The 26,350-nt window shown below is 36.7% G+C and overlaps 1 protein-coding gene across 2 annotated transcripts; it reads right to left on the bottom strand.

Annotated features, from left to right (window-relative positions):
* On the bottom strand, positions 1-26,323 carry GABPA (GA binding protein transcription factor subunit alpha). Of its 2 annotated transcripts, none has more exons than XM_007430624.3 (10): positions 25,920-26,323; positions 23,004-23,104; positions 21,691-21,835; positions 19,554-19,638; positions 18,784-19,029; positions 12,487-12,681; positions 10,450-10,506; positions 7,368-7,508; positions 5,629-5,821; positions 1-2,843 (listed from the first exon to the last, which is right to left on the bottom strand). In XM_007430624.3, the coding sequence occupies exons 2-10, from the start codon at positions 23,087-23,089 to the stop codon at positions 2,615-2,617; spliced, it is 1,377 nt and encodes a 458-aa protein (XP_007430686.1). In that variant the 5' UTR covers positions 23,090-23,104; positions 25,920-26,323; the 3' UTR covers positions 1-2,614. The 2 variants fall into 2 exon arrangements, with proteins under 2 accessions (XP_007430686.1, XP_088000730.1); XM_088144604.1 differs by lacking the exon at positions 25,920-26,323 and adding an exon at positions 24,793-25,746.
* Between the last annotated feature and the right edge of the window lie 27 nt (positions 26,324-26,350).

Raw genomic sequence — 26,350 nt, 5'->3', positions numbered from 1 at the left:
GTTAAGTGAAATGGCAGTCCTCAGAAGCATCTGTATTCTGGATGAACATACCATGTAGCACAGGATATATTAGCATTCTAAAAACTATCAATCTCTATCTATGTTATTCACATATAGCATTTAGAGAGCACTCTAAGTGCATGCATGGTCTCTTCCCACAACCCCCATCTCTGTGAGGAAGTTTCCTTGGTACAGGAAGGAAATATTTGGACATAAAACTAAAACTGCTGTGTAAAATTTTATTTTATTTTTTTACTTTACTATATTGACAATTTTATGCACAAATATTTTAGCGTAAAAATAGAAAATAATTGTTTCATGTAAAATTACCAAAACATTCAACACAAAAGGAAATACATAATTTGTAGAGCACATGTCCTTGAAGAGTAAAAATGTATGCAAACCCTCTATTTTACAAAAATTTGGGAATATACGATCTATATTTTTATTCTGACAGCCACACAATGCCATTTGACATATAATAATCCATACCCCTGTACTGAAGACCTCAAATTAGTCACAGATTGTCCCTCACAAGAAATATAATAAAATATTTCTAACTTGTTTTATTCCTTTCAATGGTTCTGTTATAAGCAAGGCTTAACATACATCAGCACTATAAACTGGAACAAATGTTACAAGTGCAGCATACTTATTAAAGAAATACAATGAAAATTTAAAGTTCTGAAAAAAAAAATCCAATGTATATAAAAAAGTGGCCATATGCCATGTTCCTTATTATGGCTTATTCTATTATATGCATAGCTGAGAGAATATCTATCATAGCATTAACTAACTTGTGATCAGACTAATCTGACTCAAAATGAACAGACTTGTAAATATGAATGAGTAATCTGAGCTATGTTGCTTGTTATGTGGCAACAATCCTAAAGCGCATATTGGAAGAGAAAGAGTGACACTATCTTATTTTTTGTTCTTACTAAAGCAAAAGTGTGAATTCTTGATATACAATTCAAATGGACGATTCTTTATAATTATTGTACAGATTGGGGAAGAAAAAATATTCTAAAAAAGCTTGAAAAATAACATAAAATACTAATAGAAATTAAACTGCTATTTTGTAGTCTGCTAAATATTGTACTACACACCAGAGTGAATGGATTTAACTGGCCACAAGATTATCACATGCTTTCTTTGCCCAAAATGTTCTTTAAACCCTACAATATATTCCTGAATTTTTTTTAGTAACTTGAAAATGACTAAAACTGTGAAAGTATACCTTGGAAATTAGTAGAGCTGTTAAAGTAACGACAACTGTAGACTAGTGTGCCTAGAACTAAGCCATATTGTATGATTACTGCTTATTATGGAAGCATGATGCTCAACTAAGTGATTGTTGATAAAGGATAAAGAACCTATTAAACTTGCTACTTTTTCTGATAAAGTGAAACCATAACTTTTAATGGCCTGAATTCATAATATTTATACCAAACAAATTGAGAGTAACAAAAACAAATATACCCATGAATGTGTTTTCCAGGCTTTATAAGTCAAAAAAATGAAGAAAACACAGGTGCAAACAGTGCACTATTTTTAGCATTTCTGGATTTCAACTGGGTATAATTTTTAAAAATATTTTCAATTTACAGAACTATTGCTTTTTCAATCTGGATAATAAACACTTTTATTTCCAAAGCATTACAGCAAAGCTTGGAAACCAAGTAATTTAAAGAAAGTATATTTTTTATTTTATTTTTTTAACACAGCTATCTATATAGCTTAGGGAAGTCAAACTTCATTCTTTAATTCTCTTTCTCAACAGGAAGGGGGTTCTTTCTGTGATTAACTTAAGTCTTCAGTTGAAAGACAATTACAGTGCAAGTATAAAAGCAGAAACAGCTGATATACTCTGCAGTGTAGATTAAACAAAGCAAATCTATTCTTTGGATGAGAGACAGATTTCAAGTTTTTAATCTCCTACAATAAAAATGTGGAAATCCTTTTTGTGCCAGACATTAAGCTTAACAAAATTTCTCAAGATAGTTAAGCATTTTCCCCTCAAATACACATATTTATCTACATATATCAAAATACTCATAATTGGCTTGTTGGATTTAAACTTGGATTTCTCTTTTCAGCATTACCTTACAGTTTTCTTGCTAAGGGGCAAAGAAATCACCTTTGTATCACTGTTTTTCTTACAACTTGTCATGCTTAAGTTATGAGGATGGTTAAGAGAAACTGCTCTAATTTTAGAAATCTATTAACAACATCTGATATTTGAAGAACAGAAGTGCAGAGAATAAAAAACAAAACAAAACCTGACTGTTCTAATACTATGTGAATGCTTTACTTTAAGCCCTGAAAAAAAAATCAGCAATACAGCATGACATAGTACCAACAGATCTTCAATTTCCTTATAATTCCCAAACTATTTGCTACAACCAGTATGTCTTCATATTGTAGAACCTGTGGAGTGCCCTTAACGTACATGAAATACATTTTTAAGTGAAAAAAGATCCAAATTTATGAGCGTTCTTTGTAGAAAAATCATGCATCATATTGAATTGCCAATTAATAGATGCAGTTCTAATTTTAAAACCAGAAACTGCTAAGTGTAAAACAATGCTGCCAAGCTTTTAGGTCCTAGTCCTCAGTTATCTTTTTCTGTTTGCAGAGATGCAGTAGCCAATGCAACTGCTGTGACTGGTTGTGTAATGCCATGTAGTTGCATCTTTGCCAGTTTCTTTTGTTCACATTCTGTCACCAACCGATTCAGTTCTGCTGCACTGTACCCAATGAGAGTCTTCAAGTCACACACAAACTTGTATACAAACCTTTTGCCTTGTACTTTGCAGATCATATCACCATCGTAGTAATACCTTCATTGAGGAAATAAAATAAAACAAGAAGACAATGAAAAGTAACTGAAGCCGGCCGATTTAAAAAATTTGTGGAATCTAGTCTCGCCTGTCCACTGCTGTCCCTCAAAATCTGTGCCAATTCAGAGTACACAGCAGTGAAAGGTGCAGGTGGCACAAAACATAAAAAGAAGCTCACTCATATCATCTATATACTACTAAAACTCTCACTGTTTATCTGTTTGTACCCTCAAGTTAGCCCAAATGGTGCATTATACCACAACAATTTTTTAATTAAGGTACCTAAAATCCACTAACTTAAAGAATGCATAAAAAATCCAGGACCCATTACTCCAGTGGAACTGAAATTTCCACAATGTTCAGACCAGTTTTATTCACAAACATATGGCCACTGCAGTGTCCCAGCAGTCACATGATTGTGATTTCTGGCACTTCCTGCCAGCTTCCCACAAGCAAAGTCAATGGGGAAGCTGGCAGGAAGTCAGAAGTTGCTCCCACTCCCACTGCTTTTTTGCTCACCTGTGGTCATTCTGTTTATCTGTTTAGGTAAGTAAATATTTACTTATTATTGAAGTTTGTTTGCCACTACAATTATTTTTCTATTTATGATATATACTCTTCTTAGATGATCATGGGATCATCCAGCATTGGGATAAAAAATATGGTCAGCCTATAATTTAATATTAATTCTGGTTACATCAGCTTGCACTACCTTGCTCTTAAAGGATGACCCAATGGGGCACAGAGTTGTCTAGTGTTAGTTAATGTCCATTTCATTTAAATTTGAGCTTAGCCAATTTCCCAAATATTCAATATATATCACTACTGGATTATTAAATACTGTTGCAGCTAAAACATACAACATTAAAACAGAGACTGCAAGATTCAAACAGCCTATGAGGATACTTCTGTATATCTGCATATGAACTGGCACCATGAAACAGTCCAGTGCTCATAGACTGGAGAATATTTGGGAGAACTGGAATACAGTGGATCTATAAAATCTGATAGGAAAAAAAGAAAAGAAAAAAGAACAGGCCATCTTAAAGCGTTTAGCTCAACAAAATCTTCTAATTTGGCAAAAAAGAAAAGAAAAATTATAGATCTATCCCAAACACTTTTTAAAAAAAATGTGCGGCCATTTCTATAAGCTATTTCAAAGCTTTTGTCTTAACTGAGAGAGAAATCACTTGGGAGTCGGTTCTGACTAGAACGGCCTGTAAGCAAGTATGCAAGCAAGTAAATAAATAAATATTTAAAATGAACAAACTCTATAGTTGGAATATCTTCATAATGAGCCACAGAGTTTGAAGCTTTTTTAGTTAAAAGAAATATCAAAGGATTTTACATTATTGGAAAAATATTCTTCTCATTGTCATAATAGCGTAATTTGAAACCACCAATGATACTGATTGGAATTATACTAAGGATGGAAAGAAGTACTTCATTATAGAATAAATGGTTTATAAATAGGATGTACCATCACATAAATTTCTCTGTGGAAACCACTGCCTTCTGGAACCACATTTCTCTATGATGTACTTTTTGATCTGTTTTTTGTAGTGTGTAACTAATTCTGTTGTTTCCTCAACATGGGTCTTAGTAATCTCACTGTTATTTCTTTGATTTGTCTTTCCTTTGTTTTTATTTTAATCTTAATTATTTGTATTTTATAAGCTACTCCAGTGAATAATGAGTTTGGCCTTGAAGGACAGAGGGAAGATCCGCTATCAAGGCAAGAATCAGATAAACAAAACTTGAGCCCAGCCCAAGAAAGGAATTTGTGAAAATGCCTCAGCCTCCCACCTACCACCCAATTCTCTCGAAGATAAAAGGGGGAGGAAAGGTAGCATATTCAGACTTGCAAGATTCTGTTATTAAAGCTATTCTAATAAAAGTAGCTTTAGTCTGCATGGTATCTGTTTCTTAGTCTGGTCTAGGTAGATGACAGCTACCTAGAGTTGCAATTGTGGTTGAGATGGCTTATAAATGAATTGAATAAATTTAAAAAGTAAAATAAAACATAGCAAAATTGAATTTTACTATTAAAGAATAACTTTGAATGTTTTCTAGTACATGTCAATTTTATAACATTCATGATTTCTGCTCCATCTCATCCACACTAATATATTAATTTAATTTGTCAATATACTTAGATAATATTTTAACACAATATGCTTACATAATACACAATTCTAAGTGTATACATGTTTGAAAACATTTTTCTATAAATGCACTTAATATGCATTTTCTTTATTTTTGCAAAGACCTTTATTACAAAATCAGTAATACGGAAAATTCAGAGTATTTATATTCCAATTGGCATATCAGTTAGGAGGTGCTGAATATCTGACTATCATTCTTCAGTGACAAACAACTGAGATTTCAACATCTTAATGCTCAGGTTGTGAATGCACTGGTAACTGACAGCTATTTTATTAGAAAAAGAATATGATCCCGATCCATACCTGTATTTCCATATTATAGTATAAATACATCTGATACAGGAGGGAATGAGAAGGCAGCATTTCATTAGCTCTGCTAAAAGTCAGCTCTAACAGGCTCCTCCTCTGCTTGAACTGTTTTGATGTTAATTAGTCATTTAACTTTAAGAACTGAATCCAAGTTGCTTTTTTCTTCTATTTTTATGTTGCTACTTAGATTACAAACCTCTAGGTGGGGCCTGTAAAGCTGTTATGGATCATATGTCTATTGTTCTAGGACAAGTTTCAACTGAAAAGCAATATAAAAATACTACAAAATCAATCAAGAGTTTTTAACTTACCGTAAAGCACGACTGAGCTTTTCATAATTCATTGTAGGCTTATTTTTACGTTGTCCCCATTTCTGTGCAACTAGCTCTGGTTGATTTAGTTTAAACTCTCCTTCGTCACCAACCCACGAAATGCAATCTCGGGCATCTTTATCAGTCAGAAGCTCAAGCAAGAATTGCCATAACTGGATCTGACCATTGTTTCCTATTATGATTAATATGCATATATATATATATATATATAAAGCTAATATGCAGCAGAGTAACAGAATGAAATAGTAAAGTCAGAAAATTTAGGAAACTCTGTACAGGTAATTCTCACTTACCAACTGCAATTGGGACTGGCAACTCTGCCGCTAAGCGACATGGTTGTAAAGTGAAAAGTCATGTGACTGCGCCTGACTTATGTCAGTTCTGTGGTCATTAAGCATGATATCATGTGACTGCACCTTGTGGCTTCTTGCTAACTTCCCCATTGACTTTGCTTGTTGAAAGCCAGCTGTGAAGGTTGCAAATGGAGATCACATGACTGCAGGACACTGCGACCATCGTAAAGGTGTGCCAGTTGCCAAGTGCCCGAATCACAATTATGTGACTGCGGGGAAACGCAACAGCTGCAACTTTGAGGATAAGTCATAAATCTACTTTTTCAGCACAGTTATAACTTCAAACGGTCACTGAAAGAGCAGTCGGTAAGTGAGGAATACCTGTAATCTACTATAAAAATAAGAAACAAATATAACAATAGGAAATCTTCATCAACAAATTAAGATAAACTAAAATGTGGAAGAAGTGACCAAGCTTTTTGCTTATTAAAACTCTACAGGTTAAAACTCAAGTATAAAATATGCATAAATATTTTTACAATTTATATCAACCTTCCATAATCTGGGCATGCTCCACAAGTTAGGACTTCTCCAACATCACCATTGCTGAAAATCATGGGAGTAGATATCCACATCTGCAGACCAGCCAGGTTGGAGAACACTGAGCTAGCTCAATTAGAATATTTTCTTAATTCAAAAGCTTGTTTTCCAACATTTTAGTTAATTCTAACATTGTACTATCATGCTAATGTACACTATTTTTGAAGTCCTGCATCCCAATCCTCATTTACAAAATTACTTAATAAAATTGTTTAGCGCTGTTTGTAAGCAATCAGATCATGAAAGCTCATGCCTTTTAATAAACTTTGCCTTTGCACTACTATTAGTTGGAAAAGGTGCTACCAGACTCCTGATTTTTTGTCACCATAGATTAACAAAGCTCTCCTACATTTTCTATGGTATATATGCATTAAGAAAATTCTTGAAGAGTCTTGCATCAAGATATAAACATACATTTAGTGAGAGATATGATTAAATACACTTAGGATTGAAACCTTAGTTCTGAAAGATTCACTTCCATTATTTTATTAAAGAATGGAAGTGAAACTATTTCAAACTCAACACTTTTTAGGGGCCAACCATAATTCACAAATAAATAACTCATCCCTTCTTAAACAGATCTTTTATCTTTACTGGAGAATGTATCTATTTTCTCAACCAACTGTGCATGTGAAAATGTTAAAATACAAGAAGAACAGAATATAAAGTGTGTGTCTTTATATAGTTCTATATTTCCAGAAATTACACTTCATTTTTACATTTTTTTTTCACAAACACTTGATGACATACTCTCCCTTTAACTTTAAAATCATTGTCTTTCTTCAGAGTAATAACTAAAACATTTGCTTTTAGAAAAAAAAATACCTGTTCTGTTACCAGGTGAACTTCTATCTTCCCCTGAAATCCTTGGAGCTCTCTGTACTTTTGCTGCCTTTGCACTACTGTTAATGACTTTAATGGTGGTTGGAGTAGAAGGCTGAACTGATGCTGGAATTATTTGCACAGCTACAGAAGACAAAACACAAGACAATAAACTTACAAATAACAAAACACATACAAAATTGCTATTTCTGATCAGAACACAGAAGATCTCTCATGACATTAGAAATTTTTGATGGCAATGAATAATCTTCTGCCTAACATGCTGTAATTAAAAAAAGAAAAGGAATATATAATGGATCGGTAAAATAACTAATGCTTAATATTAAAAGCATTATTTCCTAACCCTTAAGTCTGTAACCTAAACCCTACACATAAACTGAAAATGGGACTTAAATGGAGACATTTGTGAGAAAATACAAAATTGATTTATTCAACCCTTGCATATGTACTTACATACCAATTCAGTATGTAACTTTTGCATTACCATTTCTATGAGTAAACTTACTACTGTTTTCTCCTAAATTAAGTAAGAATGTTGTGGTCATCTAATATAAATAAATAAAATATCCTTCAAGTTGAGCTTAACTCCTGGTGACTTTATGGGCATATATCCATGCACTCTTCTTAGGAACAGTAATAAAGACATTGCCACTCCCTTCTTCAGGGATGTTTTTTCAACTTCAGTCCAGCCTACAGCCCTGTTAATCCCTGGTGGTGTCCCATCCAAACAATAACCAAAACTAATCTGTTTTACTCCCAAACTCAGACAAGATTCTTTTGAACTTATTGTGTCTAAGGAAACAGATAGGATTCTCTCAGAGTGAGTTCTACCACTGTGCTCTATATCCATGCCTTTCTTGGCTCCTTTGGGTAGCTAGGTAGGGTGTGAGCTGTTGGATCAAGGAAACTATCAGTATTTCTTTGAAAGTAATGCTGAACACACACACACCCCTCTTGAAGAAGCCATCTCTGGACCCAGGGGTTTTTGATTACTTCCACCTTGCTTCAACTTTCCTTTTTTGGAGAAAGTTCTTGAGAAAGCAATGGTGACTCTGTTCCAGGGTCTTACAAAAAATGGCTTATCTATATTTCTGCCAGTTAGAATTCAGACTGTCATAGGATGAAAATGGAGTTATCATTCTTATGATGGCCATCAGGATCTGGATGAAGGTCTTTGTCCTACTGGATCTCTATTACTGATGTATTACTGGACTGCCTAAAATAAATGGAAGTTGGAGGCAGAGTTTTGCAGTGGTTCTGCTCCTAAGTGGATGGTTTCAGTTTGTAGTCATGGAGGGACAGAACTAGAGGCCTTGTTTACTCCAATATGGGCTCTCAGCTTTCCCCAGCTCCCTCAATATCCCATCATAATATAGATGTTAATTCATTAATACATCTATACTAAGCCTCTTGGGGAGGTCATCCACCAGTTCACGTAAGTTGATGACTAATAGCTGTATTGTGTCACCCAAGGCCAAACCAGAGATCCGAAGGAAAGCTTGAACCAGTACTTGGAGGCTATCGGGTCTGGATTTCATAAATAGGCTTAGATTAAATCCATCAAAGTTGCTTCACATCAGTAAATGTCCAGGAACACTGGCCCCAATAGTTACTCTAGACAGTAGTAGCAGTAGTAGTAGTTACTCCTCAAAAGAGTTGGTGTAAGACTTGGGATTGTGCTGGACTCATGGCTGCTGCTTTAACATTAAGACAGTTGCCAATCTTCCCAGGAGTGGGCATCCCAGCAAATTCACCCCAAGGTCAGATTGTGCAATGCTAAGAGAAATTGCAAAAAATCCAAGAGTTACATCTCAGACTCTACAGGCCTCAGTTAGCATGTGAAATGTTAAAGTTCATGACAGTACAATTAGAAAAAGACTGAACAAGTATGGTTTGTTTGGAAGAGTTGCCAGGAGAAAGCCTTTTCTCTCTAAAAAGAACATGATAGCACGCCTTCAGTTTGCAAAGCTGCATCTGAACAAATCACAAGACTTCTGGAACACTGTCCTTTGGACAGACGAGACCAAAGTGGACATGTTTGACCAGATGCACAACACCATGTTTGGCGAAAACCAAACACAGCATATCAGCACAAACATACAAACTGTCAAGCACGGTGGTGGAGGGATAATGATTTGGGCTTGTTTTGAAGCCACAGGACCTGGGCACCTTGCAGTCATTGAGACCACCACGAACTCCTCTGTATACCAAAGTATTCTAGAGTCAAATGTGATCTGCTATCTGTCCAACAGCTAAAGCTTGGCCGACATTGAGTCATGCAACAGGACAATGATCCCAAACACACCAGCAAATCTACAACAGAATGGTGGAAAAAGAAAAGAATCAAGGTGTTGCAATGGCCCAGTCAAAGTCCAGACCTCAACCCGATTGAAATGTTGTGGCGGGACCTCAAGAGAGCTGTGTGTAAACAAATGCCCACAAACCTCAATGAACTGAAGCAATGCTGTAAAGAAGAGTGGGACAAAATTCCTCCACATGTATGGATGTGAGAGACTGATAAAGTCATACAGAAAATGATTACTTCAAGTTATTGCTGCTAAAGGGGGTTCTACAAGCTATTGAATCATAAGACGTACTTAGTTTTTCACACACGGCTTCTCCATTTTGGCTTTCTTTTTGTAAAATAAATGATGACATGGTGTAATATGTCATGTGTTGTTGTTCATCTGAGGTTGTATTTACCTACTTTTGAGAACTGCTAAGGACCAGATGATTTTTATTATGTCCTGATACGTAAGACCATAGAACTCAAAGAGGGTGTACTTTCTTTTTCACATGACTGTAAGCTGTTTTGGGGGGGGGGGAGATTTCAAAAACTAGGCTGTTCATCAGTAACATAATTTTAGCCCAAGTATAAAAATAGGAGTGCATCCATCAGAATAGCTTTTCTCAGAAAAAAGTAATAATTTCAGTTTAATTTCACTTTAGATACTTTAAATTATAGTTTTTACTTTTATGAAAGCTGTTTTTGTTTTTAGAGTTTAAGGTCTGACTCTGATTAAAGTATTTTTCTTTCATAAGTATTCAAAGAATGACAACTTACGCTGATCAATAGTAACTGTTGCTATTTCTCCAGAGTGTTCCTGGCTAGCTAGTACATCTGCAATAGATAATAAAGACAAATTTTTGCCATAAGAAAATGTTATTGCTGGAAAGAACAAGGAAAGAAATAAAAGAAATAAAAAATGATACAATTTTATGAAGCATAAATTGGGGGAATGGACAAAAATAGATTCTGTATGTTCTGCCAAACTCTTTCAGGTCAGCCATGCTTTGGCAGAACTAAATTCCCAAGTGCTTTGATTGTTCTGAGTTTCAGAAAAAAGATTCCAGGCAAGGCAAACAAGGCAAAGCTGCAAAGCATTTCTCCCTCTCCCCTCTCTAAAGCTCTCAGTGTAGCATGTCCCACTAGCCTGCCTTCCCAACTTTCCCTTTCTTATTTCCTCAGGCAATATCTCAGCATGAATATCCCACCAACCCACCCCCCTTATTTTTCAGCACTTTTACTCCTCCTCTCAGTCACCGCCATAACCAATGTCCCAGCACAAGATATTCCATTGCTTTGCCTGCCCCTCAATCCTACAGACATCTTCCCTCAGCCATTATTACTGCTGATAGCCCATCATAACATATCCTACTGGCCTGCCCATCCCCCAATATCCTAGTGCTTTTCCTCCCTCTCTTCAGCTGCTACTGATGTCCCAGAATGGCATATCCTACCAGCCAATCTGCTCACCAATCTTTTCAGTGCCTTCCCTTCCCTCCCTCACGCTAACAATGTCCTTGGCTTTTTCCCTGCTTCCACTACCACCACCACCAGCAGTTCTACCTGAATAAACTCCATTTTATTCAATATGCAAGGACAAAGCAGACATTTCATTCTATGCATGGGTCAAATAACCTGAAACAGCTGTTCTATACACGGAACAGTTTGTACATCCTACTATAAATATATCACAGTGAACAAAGATACTTTCTCATTTATCTATCTATTATATTCATTACACTATAAATTCTATAAGGCAATTTTGTTTCATACATTTTTTTAAATACCCAGATATTTTCACCAGTTACCTTCTGCTATTGAAAACGTTTCATTAGGGTATGCTTTTATTAAGAATGACACTGAGGGGGAGAGGGTTTTATTTATTTATTTATTTATTTATTTAGCTTTATATAGTTGAGAAGGTGGATATTAGCAGGATTCCCAATAGTATCTGCTTGCCAAATAAGATCCAGTGGGGTGGGCTAACTTAATGTTTCTTTGATACAGGACTGCCATCTTTAGGAATCAGACACAAGCCTTCTAGTCACTGACCTTCTTCTGTGGAACAGCATTTGCCTGGATATCCTAATACAGCACATGCGTGCACACACACTTTTAGGAAGTACATGCAAACATGACTTTTTTACGAGGCCTTGGAAACGGGCACAGTATGATCTACTCCTTGCAACAGCAGTTGTTTTGTGTTTGGTGGTGTGAATGGATTAGATTCTCAGGCTTCTGCTGCCATATATTGCTATTTTATGAATTGTGGTAGCTATTATTTATTGTAATGCTTACTGTATGCTTTGAATTCAATTTATGATGGCTGGATATATGCTACTTAAAGTCAGTTTCACCTGGAGCAGCTTATAACCCCAGATGGATAGACAGACAGACAGACAAACAGAAAGACAGACAGACAAGGTATATTTGGTATCCATAACAGTATAGAAAATTATGCATTTTATTTTTATTTAATGTCTGCTTATTTTTAGTAAGTGGCAGCCTGAAATCTTTTTTAAAAAATTGCACAATATTGTTTTATTAAATAGAAAAACATAAGCATTGAAATGTCAATAGTAATATTAGAATGATTCTACTGTGTTTTATAGTATCAGTATCTTTCAAATAATGTTAAGATTAATTTTTTCTGATAAAAAACTACAAGGATATAAATGGATTCTTATAATTTCACACAGCTAAGTAGCATTTAAATTCACATTTCATGCATACATTTCTTGAGAACTAGAACATCCACAATGTAAAACTTTTTATTCTTTTTAAAAAAGACACTTGTTGAGAAAATTCACATACATTTTCGAAGAAGTTCCAAATGGCTCCAAAGGATTTCTCCTCGAGGGACTCTTTGGAAGAAATCTTCTTGGCTGAGGCTACACAATTCTCTTCCCGGAATGCTAAGAGTATTGAGGTCTATGTCCGTCATACTGAATTCCTTCATCACCCATACAACCCAGTGCAGTACCTGGTCAGTTGACCACTGTACTGGATCTAGGAAAATACAAAGTATTCTTTTTTTCCAATGCTGAAACTGTTATGATATATTCTATATAATGTACATTCTGAAAAAATAATTAAGCCATCATAAAATTCCAGCAGAGGATATTGTCATTGAGCAGAAGCAACTAAGAATTAATAGACTCAGTTCTAACACATCATTAATTAAAACTGGAATTTCTTTCAGATTCATATATAATTCGCCACCTGAATCATTAGTTTTAGAAAAGAAAAACTTTATAACAAAATTGTTAGCATAATAAACATAGAATAAATTAAAAATATATGTCTCAGTAAGTATTCATATTATTCTGTGGAATATAGCACTATTTCTACTCACCACATGGAACAAATTTGGGTGAGGGTTACAAGGGAATAAAAGAGAAAGATCTATTGGGCAAATGGATGTCTGCTTGTGCAACACCAGATTTAACCCTCAGTGTTGAATTTATGACTTTCCAAGATCCTTTAAGACCAATACTTATGAAGACAACACAGGAAAGTATGCTTTGTGTGATGAAGAAAAGTATACTTTACAGGCTTCCTTTTCCTTTTGCCTTGGGAACCAAGGAAATTAAAGTTTTGACTGTAAATAAACCCTAAAGACATAATAGAAAATGTAGCTGACCATATCAAAGCATGAGCATCAGCCACAGTAAGATATAGTAAAGTGAGATACAGTAAAATGAGATAAAATAGACTATGGTGAGATAAAATAAAATAAAGTAAAATAAAATAAAATAAATAAAATATAGTAAGATAAGGATAAAAGGGTAAAATAGTATAAGATAAAATAGAATGCAGTGATATGTAATAAGATGAATATAAACATTCAAAAACAGTGTGTGCTTAGGTGAATTCATCATCTTCCCATGTAACCCCAAAGTGTTATATAAAATGTGTTCTGTTGGTCAGCCCTGTCTATAAACTTAACAGTTCTAGTGACTACATATGTTTGTGCCCTGAAGGAAGGAAGATAAACTTTTGTTAGAGTCCCAATATATGTTTCTGTCAAGTAGTGTCTGTAAGAACTGAGCCCTTGCTGAAGCCTATAATTGACAGTTGAATAGGACATGGGCAATGTCTTCTATCTGATGCTCCAGAAACACGTTCTCTCAAAATACGGCACTTGGTGGAATTGTCCGTATTTGACCATAGAATCTAACTGCTCGAAACTTGCTCTGATAACAGCTAGCCTATGGTATTGAGTCAAACCCATTGTCAAGTATTATTCTATTTGAAAGGACATTTTATTTATGGCCAGCCATTCCAACGACCTGATGTTTTCAAGTGACTCAACATCGGTTTGGGCATTAACATCCAGGACTGTTTGGCTTGATATCCAGCTGAAAACAGATATTGTACTGAGAAGCTGGTATGTGAGACGATTTGGAGAAGTTGATTAATCCATGAAGTGTGCCCATCTGTTTTTCAAGGCACATTTTTGGTAGTCTGTCAGGTTCCACTGAGAGGCTCCTTCACTGGTAATTAAAGACTTTCATTACTGTTAGACTCTAAATGGAGTGGGTGCCTGTTTCAGCTCTTACTGCTTCTGCAGGTATATATTCCTGTCGGTCCCAGGAAGAGTTCTTAAAAAGTATCCTTGATTTTGTTCAAATAAGGAGGCCTTTGATCTGCGCCATATGTTAGCATTGGTATAATTTTCGCCTTGTGGACCTTTAAAATGGGAAGCAGAGTGCTTGGGTGATTATAACTAAGTGATTTAGTTAGCATTTTGGAGCTTGCTGTTGCCTTTATAGAACTTTCTTTGTGTTGGCCCAAGACCCTGAATCCGTAAAAATCACCCAAAATATGAGAAGGAATCTATTTGTTTTATAGGTTCCTTATCTAAGTGCCAATTGTATTTGGGCTGTCTTTTCCCAAAAACCACCACTTTGGATTTAGTCTTTTTTAATATTCAAAAAGTTAGAAGTGCAATAGGCACCAAATTTCCCAATTAATCTTCTTAGGATAACTTGGGAGTTTGCCATCAGAACCATGTCATCTGCATACAAAAGGATGTTGATGGTTATGTTAAGGATGTTTGGCAAGTGAACATCTGTAAAATAGAGAAACCCTGGGATGTAATTAGCATAAAGATTAAACAACATTGGGGCCAAAGTGTATCCTTGTCTAACACTTTTGTAAGTGGGTATGCTCTGTGTGAGAGCCGTTGACTCCAGTACAGATTTTCAGGCATGTATTTGTACAAAGGGCCTTTACCAGGTGTAGAAGTCTAGATTCCATATTTAGCTTGGCATGCTTCTTCCATAAGATCTCTCTATTTATGGAGTCAAATGCTGCACTAAGATCTATGAAAGTTGTAAACAGATGTTTACCATTTGTTGTATATTTGGTAATAAGGTGGTGTAAACAAAACAATTATCTATTGTGGAGTACCCAGGTCTGAACCTAGCCTGTTCTTCCACTAATATATTCTTCTCAATCGCCCAATCCTCTATTTTTCTCAAGGGATGTTTTACATACTTCTTAACATAAGGCTTATGGGTCTGTAATTTTTAGGGTCTTTTTGTCTCCTTTTTTGTGTATGGAAACTACAATGGAGAGTTCCCAACTTGCTGAGATATGGCCAGTATTGTCCATATATGTAAACAGTCTTGCCAGCAGTGGAACCCACCAGTTAATGTGTGTACTGAAAAATTCTGGGGGTAGGAAAACCTTACCAGGTGCCTCATTGGGTTTCTATGACTGAACAATGTGTTTAATTTCTGTCACTGACACTGGTGGCCAAGGAGTTAGATTATCAAGGGTCAAAAACTCAGTAGTCATCATTTCTGGATGATCCTGGCTGGAATTAGCAAATAAGTTAGTATAAAAATCCTCCCAAACTGTAGCTGAGATGGGGATATCAAGTAGAAGCTTATGCTTCTTCAGCACATCAGATACAATGTTTCAAAATATGACTGAGTTGGACCCTTTTGCTAATTTTTGTAGCTCAGACCAAACTGTAGCTATGTGTTGAGCCTTCTTGGTGGCTATTAGTTTCTTCTAATTGCGTCTGAGCTTTAACATCTTGGCATGATTGTCTGGGGTGGGGTTTCTTTGAACCAAATGCATAGCTGCTTTTAGGTCTTTTTTGAGTGAGAGCAATCAAGGTTGAAACAATTAGATCTTATGGGCTGTCAGTTCCTAGCTGGAAATGTTTCTATTAAAAAAATTCTTAACGTGTAGCATAGATTGGCATACCTGATAAAAGTTCTGTTTGGGTCTTGAGTAGGTGTAACAACTATTTTCATCCAAGATTGGGCCCTCTCCAAGTTCATAAAACTGACAATTGCCTTGGTGTCCATCTTAGACCATTTGAGCCTCCCAGCTTGCCTCACTTCAAGGTTAGCAAGTAGCCTCTTGTCGTGTGGTATGGGTAGTCTTAAATCAGAACCATCATAAAAGTTAACTACAATCGGTTGATGGTTACTGTCCTCCCTTACATAAACTTGAATGTCTGAAAATAAGTCAATTTTGTCTGTTGAGACACATTCATAGTACAGGACATCACTGGCATTTCCAGCATGGAAAGTAAATAGATGTGAAGCAACTAACTTTGCCTCCTAGGATATGAAGATTGCATATATAGGTCAAGGAGATCAGTTCTTGTTCTTTTAAGAATCTCTGGAGTGCCAGGTTGGGTCATTTGATAATCCTTGGGTATGATGCCCAAATGGGCATAATCATGCAAGGAAGCCCCCACCCTAGCATTAAAGTCACCCAGCAGGATCACAATGGCTTTGGGATGTTTTATATTTATCTCTAAGACTGTCCTTCCTAATTGCACTCAGATGTCAGGGGAGAAGCTGGGAGAGGAATATGGAGGTAGATATACATTTAGCAGCACAACTTCAGATGATTTATATTTAAAATGAATAGCTAGAAGATAGAAGAGGTCTTCTCTGAGGGCCAGTTCCTGCCCTTGCCAGCCCAACTCTGCCTTGGCGAGTACACATAATCCCCCAGGCCTGCCCTTTTATCTTGAATTTACACCTTGCTGTAGACCACGATTTAAAGCCTGGGGAGCATTTTCATCACCAGCTGTTAACCATGTCTCTTGAAGTGCTATGATGTTGAACTTGGAGAGGAATTCCAACAGATCTCCATCTGACATTCTCTTCTTCCATCCGGCTATATTCCAGGTCAATACAGGGAATCCTTGGGTTAAGAATGTCCAGGTTACAGACAAACCATAGTTAAGAATGTAAGAAAATTACACAATACTACTTATACAGTATTATACAATAATACTGTTCCAGCTTACATACAAATTTGAATTAAGGGCAGACCTTGGGAAGGGAACTCGTTCTTAAAATGTGAACTACCTGTAGCCAAATAGAACTTCCTTGTTTATTGTCAGAAGGGGTAGCTGGCAATGTGTTGAGGTCTGTGGTTGGATGATGTGGCTCATGCAGTCATTGTACAGGTAAGATGAGGTCCAAAATTCCTTCAGTATCTAGGAAGGTACACTCGTCGTAATCTGGCCTACCTTTGCCACTCAGTATGGAGTCAGGTAAGTTTTGTAAGTTTGTGTGTAGGATAGTGAACATTAGCAAGTTGCTGTTTCATGTCTATATCATTGGCCAGAGGGGTTGTCTCAGCCCTGAGTGGTAGTCTTCTTCCTGCCTCAGGGGCTACCTTTGTCATAATTTCCTGTGGTTCCAGGAGCAGAGGTTTGCCTGGAGAGCTATGCCAGTTATTAGACGTGTTAGGCTACAAATATCCATTTCATGTTTCTGGTGTGGCCCACCACCTAGCTGTAGTTGTGGTTTCCAGGATTTTAGGCAGTCAAGACCTGCCTCTTGTCTATCAACAGCATCCAACTTTTTGTTCTTTGGAGTTTCTGAGTGTTGTGCTGTTTTAATGGGGGCAGGGTGGAGAAGTTTGTATCTGCTCCAGGGGACTTTATGTTGATGATCTGCATGTTTAGATTCCACAAGTCAGAGGAAGGAGCCGAGACGTCAACAAGTCCTCTCTCAAAGTAATTGCACTGGCCTTGGGTAGTTGGTAAAACCAAATCAATTAGAGGTTTGGCTGCTTTATGTGTTGCCACTAAAGTTTCTCTCGCGTCATCCAGTCTTTCAATAATCTCAGCTTGTTCCAAGTCTGACAAGGCACTGAGTCAATCAGGTTTTCTTCCAGGGGGTCATCTGTGCACTGTCTTGCTGTAGGTTGCGCAGATTGCTTGCCTGGGCAGTCATCTCTAGGGGGCAGAGCTGGCAGAATGTCCTTGAGATTATCTGAAGTCAAGTGGTCACATTTGTTCTTTAAAGCGACAGTATTCTCTGGGCCAAGGTGGCTTAGGAGTGGGCTGAGTTCCTCTGAATGAAACACACATATTGAAAAATTGAAAAAATATGAAGAAAAGGCCTCATTTTAAACAGTATGCTGGAATTGTGGATTGCCTGAATGTAAGTAAATCGCAGCATAGTAGCTGGCTTAAAGATAAGATAATTGCTCTTTTTGATCCCCATCGTCCTCTATTTGCTCTGTTATTTGATATTTGAAGAGTGATTTGATTAGGCTGTAAGCAGTATTTGTGATTTAAATGCCTCCCTCCCTTAGTTACATGACCACTAGGCATTTGCTTCTCGCCCTTCTCCACATGAGTGGTCTGATTGTTACTCTCTCTCTTCCTTGGATAGACAAAACAATGTTTGATTCCATTTGTGGTAACCTGTTATAATTGAACATCATTTTGTAATCTACAAAATATATAAATCTAAACAGAACTATTTGCAGTGGATGAAACAGGAAGACCAAAATATTCCATTGTATAATTTGTTTTACAGTTGTGTGCAAAGACAGAACATTCCAGCATTACCCATAATGTTCCACTCTTCTACCATAATGCACTGACCTGGACTTTGCAGGACTGGTTGAGTAATTTTATGGAAATAAATTTTCTATAACACAAAGTGGTTCATGGTGTTTAGACATGGTCTAAAATGGCATGTTCTAGAAAGTTTACTTCTAGATAACTGCTAAACTCAGATGACCATATTATCATGTTCTGAGAAAAATGAGATATACAGAACAATGGATTTTGCACATCCCTGTTTCTTGTCATTTAATGATACAATGTCTTACCATAGGGTATCCCTAAGCGTTCTTGTTCTTTACGGTACCCTTCTAATGCTGCAGCCCATCGAGTTACTTGTTCAGATGTTTCATCAGATATAGTGGTAATATGCTTAGTTCCATCTAGTGTTATTACTTGAGTTTCTTCAACAAGGTGTGCTTCAGTTTCAGTATGATGTGCATCTGGATCAATCACTACCTCAACTGTTTCAACTGGCTTTACAATTTCAAGGATGTTTAATTTTGGCTCCATTCCTATAGAGAGAGAAGGAAAGTGAATGAGCATACAAAAATAGTATTTACAAAAAATGAAACAGTACAGTATCGATAACATAATATTCCAATATAATATAACGAACATGATTATTACTAAGATCGCATGTTCAAATGCAGTTTTGATTTTAAAAAATATGTTGAAAAAAGTAATTGGCCTTTATTTTCCACAACAGTAAAATTCAGTTTCTTTAAAAAACAACAACAACAATATTCTTATATGTATAATTAGCAAAGGATTTCATTTCAGTCTTTTCAAAGTTATATTGCATCTCCAAAGAAAGAAGTGGAGGGAAGGAGAAGCAAGTAAAAAAGAAAATAGTGGTGCCCTGTGATTCCTTCATAAGCTGCTGATATCTATCCCAGCTCCCCATTATGGAAATTAGGAATTATTAAGAACCGATGCCAGAAATATTTTCCTTTTCCTTCTTCACCCCCTTGTCTTTCTATTTGTATCATTTTAGATTGAAAGCCTGTTCTTGATTAGATAATCTTTAATAGTTTACCTTGCCTCGATATTACTTGGACACTAAGCTGCACAGTTCCATCTGTTTTGACACCTTGATCAAACAGACTACGATCTGGATCCAGCTTGATAATGAAAGGAGATTCAGAAAAATGTTGAAGTCAATAATTCAAAACTATCAACACAAACAACCAAGTTCTTACCAAGTTTCAAAGAGATACTGACTTTTCAATTAGCATATGAAACTATTATTTCCCAATCACAAATAACAAAGCTATCATGGTATTTTTTTAAAGATGTATGACAGTATGCATGCATGCATGCATACACATATACAAACACACACACACACACACACACACACCACTATATTATACGGTAATACTACAAAGAGTCATAATTAATGTCACTGTTTAACATGTCAAAATTGTTTCAGATCAAAATATAGTTTTTTTCCCCAGGATACAGTAACCTTTGTTCTGGAAGTTTGTTGAAAATAGTTAGCATTTATGCTGCACAGTACTGCTTATGCTCTATACAGCTGCTTGGATATTCCTATGTTTTCAGGAAAAAAAAAGACAACTTTCTGCTCCCCTCATTCACATACACAGAAACATGCTATTCATCTGAGTAAATAAAATTCTATCCTTTTCTTCTGATTTATTCATAACCAAACAGGGATTTGTTTTGCATCCTAGAACAATGTGTTTCCAACATCAAAGCTGGAACTTTCCTCTACATGCAATACTACATTCCATAAACGTTACCATTTCACATCTAAAGTAGGCTAGAGTACTTGCCATAGTATTTTAGCTTTCTCATATTCATATCTCTGATCTTAAATTCTGTTTTCCTAAATAAATATGAACTTAAATATATATATGTTTTACTTTCCCTTAAGTTATTCAAAAACTTTTACAATAAAAGGTAGCAACTAGTTTGATAAATGTATAAGATATGACATAAATAGCATGGCTGAAAAAAAATTGCATTGTATAACAAAAGTGTACATGAGTCTATGCTTGAGTGGTCTATAACCTTTCATGAAATAACAAATTATTCCAACTAAATGCACGTAATAATGTGTCTAAGAACAAAATATCTAACAGAAACAAAGAGATCAGAATAACTCTACTCAGTACTTAGATTTATTTAATTTATCAATCAAATTTATATGGCCCCCCATGTCACAAAAATGACTCTGGGTGGAGTACAATCTAATAAAGCAATAAATATATAAACAATTTATATCCCACTTTTTTTTTTCAGCTCAAGGCAGTGTACATATTGTTCCTTTCTCCTATTTTCCCCACAACTCTGTGAGGTGGGTAGGGCTGAGAGAAGATTTCATTCATTCATTCATTCATTCATTCATTCATTCATTCATTCATTCATTCATTCAATTTATATAGCCGCCCATCTCAGACCAGTGACTCTGGGCGGCTAACAACAATAAAAACAGTCAACATTTAAAACATTACAAAAAAATTAAATATAAATATAAATGCAGCCAAGAAATCTTTAAAAAGCCATTGTATCAGCACAACCATGAAACGGGGCCCTTCACACGCTTGGGGCCCCAGGCCCAGGCATAAAACCAGGTCTTCAAGGCCTTCCGAAAAGCCAAAAGGGTCGGGGCCATCCTAATCTCAGGAGGAAGGGTGTTCCAGAGGGCAGGCGCCACAGCAGAAAAGGGACGTCTCCTGGTCCCCGCCAGCCGACATTCCTTGGCTGACAGGACCCGGAGCACGCCCAACCTGCCAGACTGGATTGGATGGGTAGAAACAACTGGGAAAACATGGTCTCTAAGGTAACCCGATCCCAAGCCATGAAGGGCTTTATAGGTGACAACCAGCACCTTGCATTGTACTTGGAAACACATTGGCAACCAGTGCAGCTCCCGAAGCAGTGATGTTACATGTGCCGAGTAGCCGACACTATTTACAACTCAGGCAGCTGCGTTCTGTACAACCTGAAGCTTCTGAATGCTCTTCAAGGGCAGCCCCATGTAGAGCATGTTGTAATATTCCAGGTTCACCTACCTGGCTTCTGTGCCTATCAGAGGACTAGATCTTAGTCTCTCAGTTTCTAGTCCAGTACTTTTACTACTAAATCAAACTGGCTCTTAAACTGATGCTTATTTAACGACTTTTAACCATACTAATTTGTGCTTATACCTGTATATCTTGCAGACAGATTTCATGTGCTTCCAAAGAACACTGAAGTCTTGGTTCCAGCAGTTTCTTTAGGTTTCCAACTGGTTCATTGATATCAATAGCCTGACTTACAAATTCTGCAGTAGTGTAAGTCTGTTCAACAATGCTGAAATGAAATGAAAGAATTAAAAAAAAAACCACTGCATTTTAAACAAAAATTGTTTCTAGTATAGATTTTTTCATTTATTGGCCTAAATCTGATTTGAACAAATTTAAATAGTACAGTAATATTGGACATCTCTTCAACCAAAAGCACAGGTAGATTATTTATATGTAAATACTTAAATCAATGTAATTTCCAAATATTAAATGACTGATGACATGAAGGCCACAGATAGATATTTGTTTAAGGGAACTACTTCATTTTTTTTTAAACTGAATTCTGAAATCCAATAAACTAAGGATAAGGCCAAAGGGTTAAATAATAACAACAGGAATTCCTTTTTTGTGTACCAGACCTCAGTGGAGCTTTTTCACATAAATATGCATTTCTAATTAACTGCAAGATGTTGGAATTTTCTTATAATTGGGCACAGGGTGTAGTCTTTTTGCAAATCACCCAGGGATTTAGCATGAAATTCTCAACTGTTTTCTGTTGTTTCTGCTCCCGACCCCCCAAGGAATATTCAAGATGAAGGACAAGGATATGATTAAGGCAACAGCTGTCCAGAAAAAAGACACATGAGAAGGAACAAGAGAATTCTAAGACACGAGCACGTTTATATCAATTGCAAAAAATGTGTTGGCAGTTGATTAGCCACGAAATACTTGATTAGTATTTTGAAGAGTTGGAATCTAAAATCAATTCAACTCAGTGAAAACTCTGTATTGACAACTATAGAGGTGTTCATCTTTTTCCTATAAGTTAAATATTTTTATTACTTATTTTGTCATCTTAATAGAAATATGTACTCCGCCTTTAAAGAAAATCCTGCTTGTGTGGTGTTTTTATATCAATGTTATAAACCATTTAATTTCTATCGTACTCTAAAGTAACAAGGAATGAGGTAGAAGAAACATTTGTTGCCTCAACTTGTTGGTCAATGTTCCTTGACCATTTCTAATAACAAATTTATGATGCTTTCCATCTTTCCTTCATCAAAAAAACCTCAGATACTTACATCCTTAAAGTACAGTCAAGCAAAAATTATTTCCATAGAACTTAAAAGAACAGGAATGTTCAACTGGAATTTATTTTAACTTTCCTTTATTAATCAGAAAGGCAACTATAAAAAATAAACATGTATGGGGTCCTATGAAGTCCTACTATATACCTTTCTTCAGTGCACTCTTGTTTCTCAGTTCCATCGATTTCTATTTCTATTAGTTCTTCTGCTTCTCTTTTAGTCATGGCTGACATACTTCAAGAGATAGCCTGCAAATTGAAACACAGCAAATAGTCCATACATGATGTTAAAATTAAAATAATGTCATGTGACATATATTTTTACTATTTCATATACTCTGAAAAAAAAAGATATACAGTATTTCAGTATAGCATAAAGAATGCATATTAGGAATACATTTTGTTGAGTGCTACTATAAAGCAATAATGGTTAATAATAATTCTAGAATTCCATTAAATGTAAAAATGCTGCTTTAAGTTATTGATGGGTGCTATGTAAACACACTCAAGTACTTCTTTTTTGCCCTTGAAACTTGAAGTGCTGCACAGCCCTAGAAATTACTTATACAGTAAACAGAAATCATTTCTGTGTTAAAATTGCTTAGATACCTGATATCTTAATAACCTCATATATTCTGGATTTATTTTTAAGGAGATAATACAGTAATGAGACTACAATATTAGTAGAAATATTGTAGTCTCAACTTGTTGCAAGCCTCTGATGTTGCTTCACTATTCCTTATATTGAACTCATTTTGTTTTCTATCAATTTCTGAGACATGCAGCATACGTTATATTTACTCTATTCCAAGAAATCCATACAACATACTAATAAATTTTATAACTTAAAAGAATTATCTTTAATCTGCTTATGGCTACCAGTTAAAATACACATTTTGAAAAGACAGGGCTGTGCAGAACTTCAGACTCAAAGATAAAATGGTGCTTTAGAACACTGAGGGGTACAAATGCTAGTAAATGTCTGCTAGTGTGCAGCTCTTTAAACCAAATGCATCTTTTCCTTGGATCTCATGGTAGCTTTGGGCGGTGGCCAAGCAAGCCTGGAAAATGGCTGCTTTAAGGAATGGCAGATGTCCATCCCCCCCCCCCCAACCAAAAGTAGCTTATTGCCTTCATATTGGAAATGCTGCACAGTCCTACAGTTTGGGATTTTTTAAAATGTGTGTGATACTATACTACTTTCCATTTCAAAATATCCAGCTTTGACTCCCAGAAAATGGAAAAAAATAATTTCCAAAAATTCTAGGCTACATAGCAGCACATATACCATTAGATTGTAAAGCAAAGGGAGAGAAAAGAAATAAGACTAGGCATTTGGGAATTCCATCAGATATCACCAGGGAACCTTATAATTAGGCTACCGAATAATGTACAGCTCAGCTAGTCCTTACAAGAATTATAAATTTAAGAACCAACACCAAATCTTTTCTCCTCCCATGTTATCCAGTTTTCCTCTCAGTGTCATTGGCTGTGTTCACAATACTCTTACCACTGCCTAATTTAGCCATGATCTATTGAATCAACCAAGAAGTTCACAAAATATAGTGAACCATAAAATAATCAACCTTTAGCCAGCATGTGTACATAATATGCTGGCTAAAATGTAACTGGCTAGTTTATGATCCAATCTATCATGAGAACTCAACCATTTAAGCCATGGGGCTGGGATTGTTTCACTACTGACATATGGAAGATGCTCTTGGGAGTCTAATGAAATTGGAAGCTTTTGGGCTGAAAAGTGAAATATTTTTAAATAAAAACAAGGGAAAGATACTTTTTGGTCCTTATAATGGAGAATTAATCTGGGGTAATTATTGTAGTCCTGACTGATCAATAAATAAGTGAAAGAGCATCAAACTCAAGGCCTGACATTCTTAAGCAAACTTTTTTCCCTCTAGATTTATATCCTGCTTTACCTGGTATTTGTAAAGAGAAATAAAAGTAGCGATAGTTGCTCCCAGACCAATTCTCTGATATTTCTTGGTCCTTTATCAAACTGAGGTCTTGTAAAAATGATTAACCCTACATACACATCCACTAATAAATTCCATGAACAACAGCAGTTTATTTCTAGCGGGCATCATCAAAATTACAAGATAAGTAGCAACTGTACTGAAGAAACGGCTGCATGCACCTTGTCTCCAAAGTGTATTACAAGAAACAGAAAAATAAAGAAATATATCATGAACAATATAAACCCCTTTTTGCCATAAGAACTACCACATATTTCATTTATCCACAGTTCTCCAATTTTCAAAGTAGTGTTACTTCATTGCAACAAGCCTTACTGCACTTTAAACAGCCAGTATACTGTTGATATACTTGTCAGGTTACTTATAAAGTAACTTTTGCTATCAACTAAGGGTATCCACAAGAAGCTATTACAGCCTCTTAAGTTCCTTACTCTGAAATAATTCCATACCGATGTTGACAGAATATACTGCTGCCTAAGAAAAAACTGCGAAACACTGACGACTACCATGGTGCAGAGCGTTTCAAACACGGGGATAGCGAGAACGTGTTTAAAATTATGGGAGAGAAAGGGGCTGCCGAATTAGTTTTGAAATTTGTTGTCAGACACCATCTTCGGGACACGACGTTGTCAGGAAAAAAAAAAATATCAACCCATCTCTAAGTGGAGAAAAGGAAGGCGCCTGCCAAAGGGACTTGACTTTCGCCTGGACTCCCGAGGCCTCTTTTTCCAATGGCCAAAGGAAGAGACGAAGAGGACGCAGGCATCCTTCCCGCCCCATGATTCGAGAAAAGAGGCAAAATCTTGCCAGGACGAAGAGGCGCCAAGGGAAAACCATTCCCTCGGTCCAGGCCTTCCACCGTCGCCCGCGGCGGCGCCTCCTTGTTATTTGAACTCGAAACGGAAATGAGACTCGCGCCGCGCGGGGCAGAAACGGAAACAAAACACAAGAAGCGAGGAGGCCACGAGACCCCCCTCCCGCCCGGATACAGCGCGAGGCGCTTTCCTCTTCCCCCTCCCGCTCGCTTTCCTCCGACCCGCGCGCCCCGGAGTTCGCGCTTGAAGACTCACCCGCCGCCACCTCAGTCTCCGTCACAAAAACAAACCAGCCCCACTGCGAGTGGAGCAGCACCGCTGCTTTCTCTTTTCCGCCGTGGCAGCAACGACTGTCCAACCGAGAAGCTTTTATTTTTCCCTGACAGTCCTGGCTGGAAACGGGGGGGCCTACGCGGACTCCAACTCCAGCGGGCGGGCGGCGAGGCCTGCGCGCGGGGCCCTGGCGGGGGAAAAGCGCAGATACACAATCCCCCCCGCGTCAGGACAAAAACTACGACTCCCAGCGCCCCTTGCGAGCCCGTCTGCGCTGCTACAATAAAATTCAAAGCACTTTTTACTAGTTCCACTTTAAGTCGGAAGTAAATTCTTCTGTTTCCGGTAGGTGTATGGGGGATCAGTTAAAGAGTTTTTCCGAGGCTTTAACGAGTTTCCCTTATTAGAAAAGA

This window comes from Python bivittatus, unplaced genomic scaffold (genome assembly GCF_059951505.1).
Source record: "Python bivittatus isolate LINGU-HERP-01145 unplaced genomic scaffold, Pbiv_v1 ctg000350_np1212, whole genome shotgun sequence".
Taxonomy (NCBI): domain Eukaryota; kingdom Metazoa; phylum Chordata; class Lepidosauria; order Squamata; family Pythonidae; genus Python; species Python bivittatus.
The sequence above is the reverse complement of the archived record's forward strand: the minus strand, read 5'-3'. Positions and strand labels throughout refer to the sequence as shown.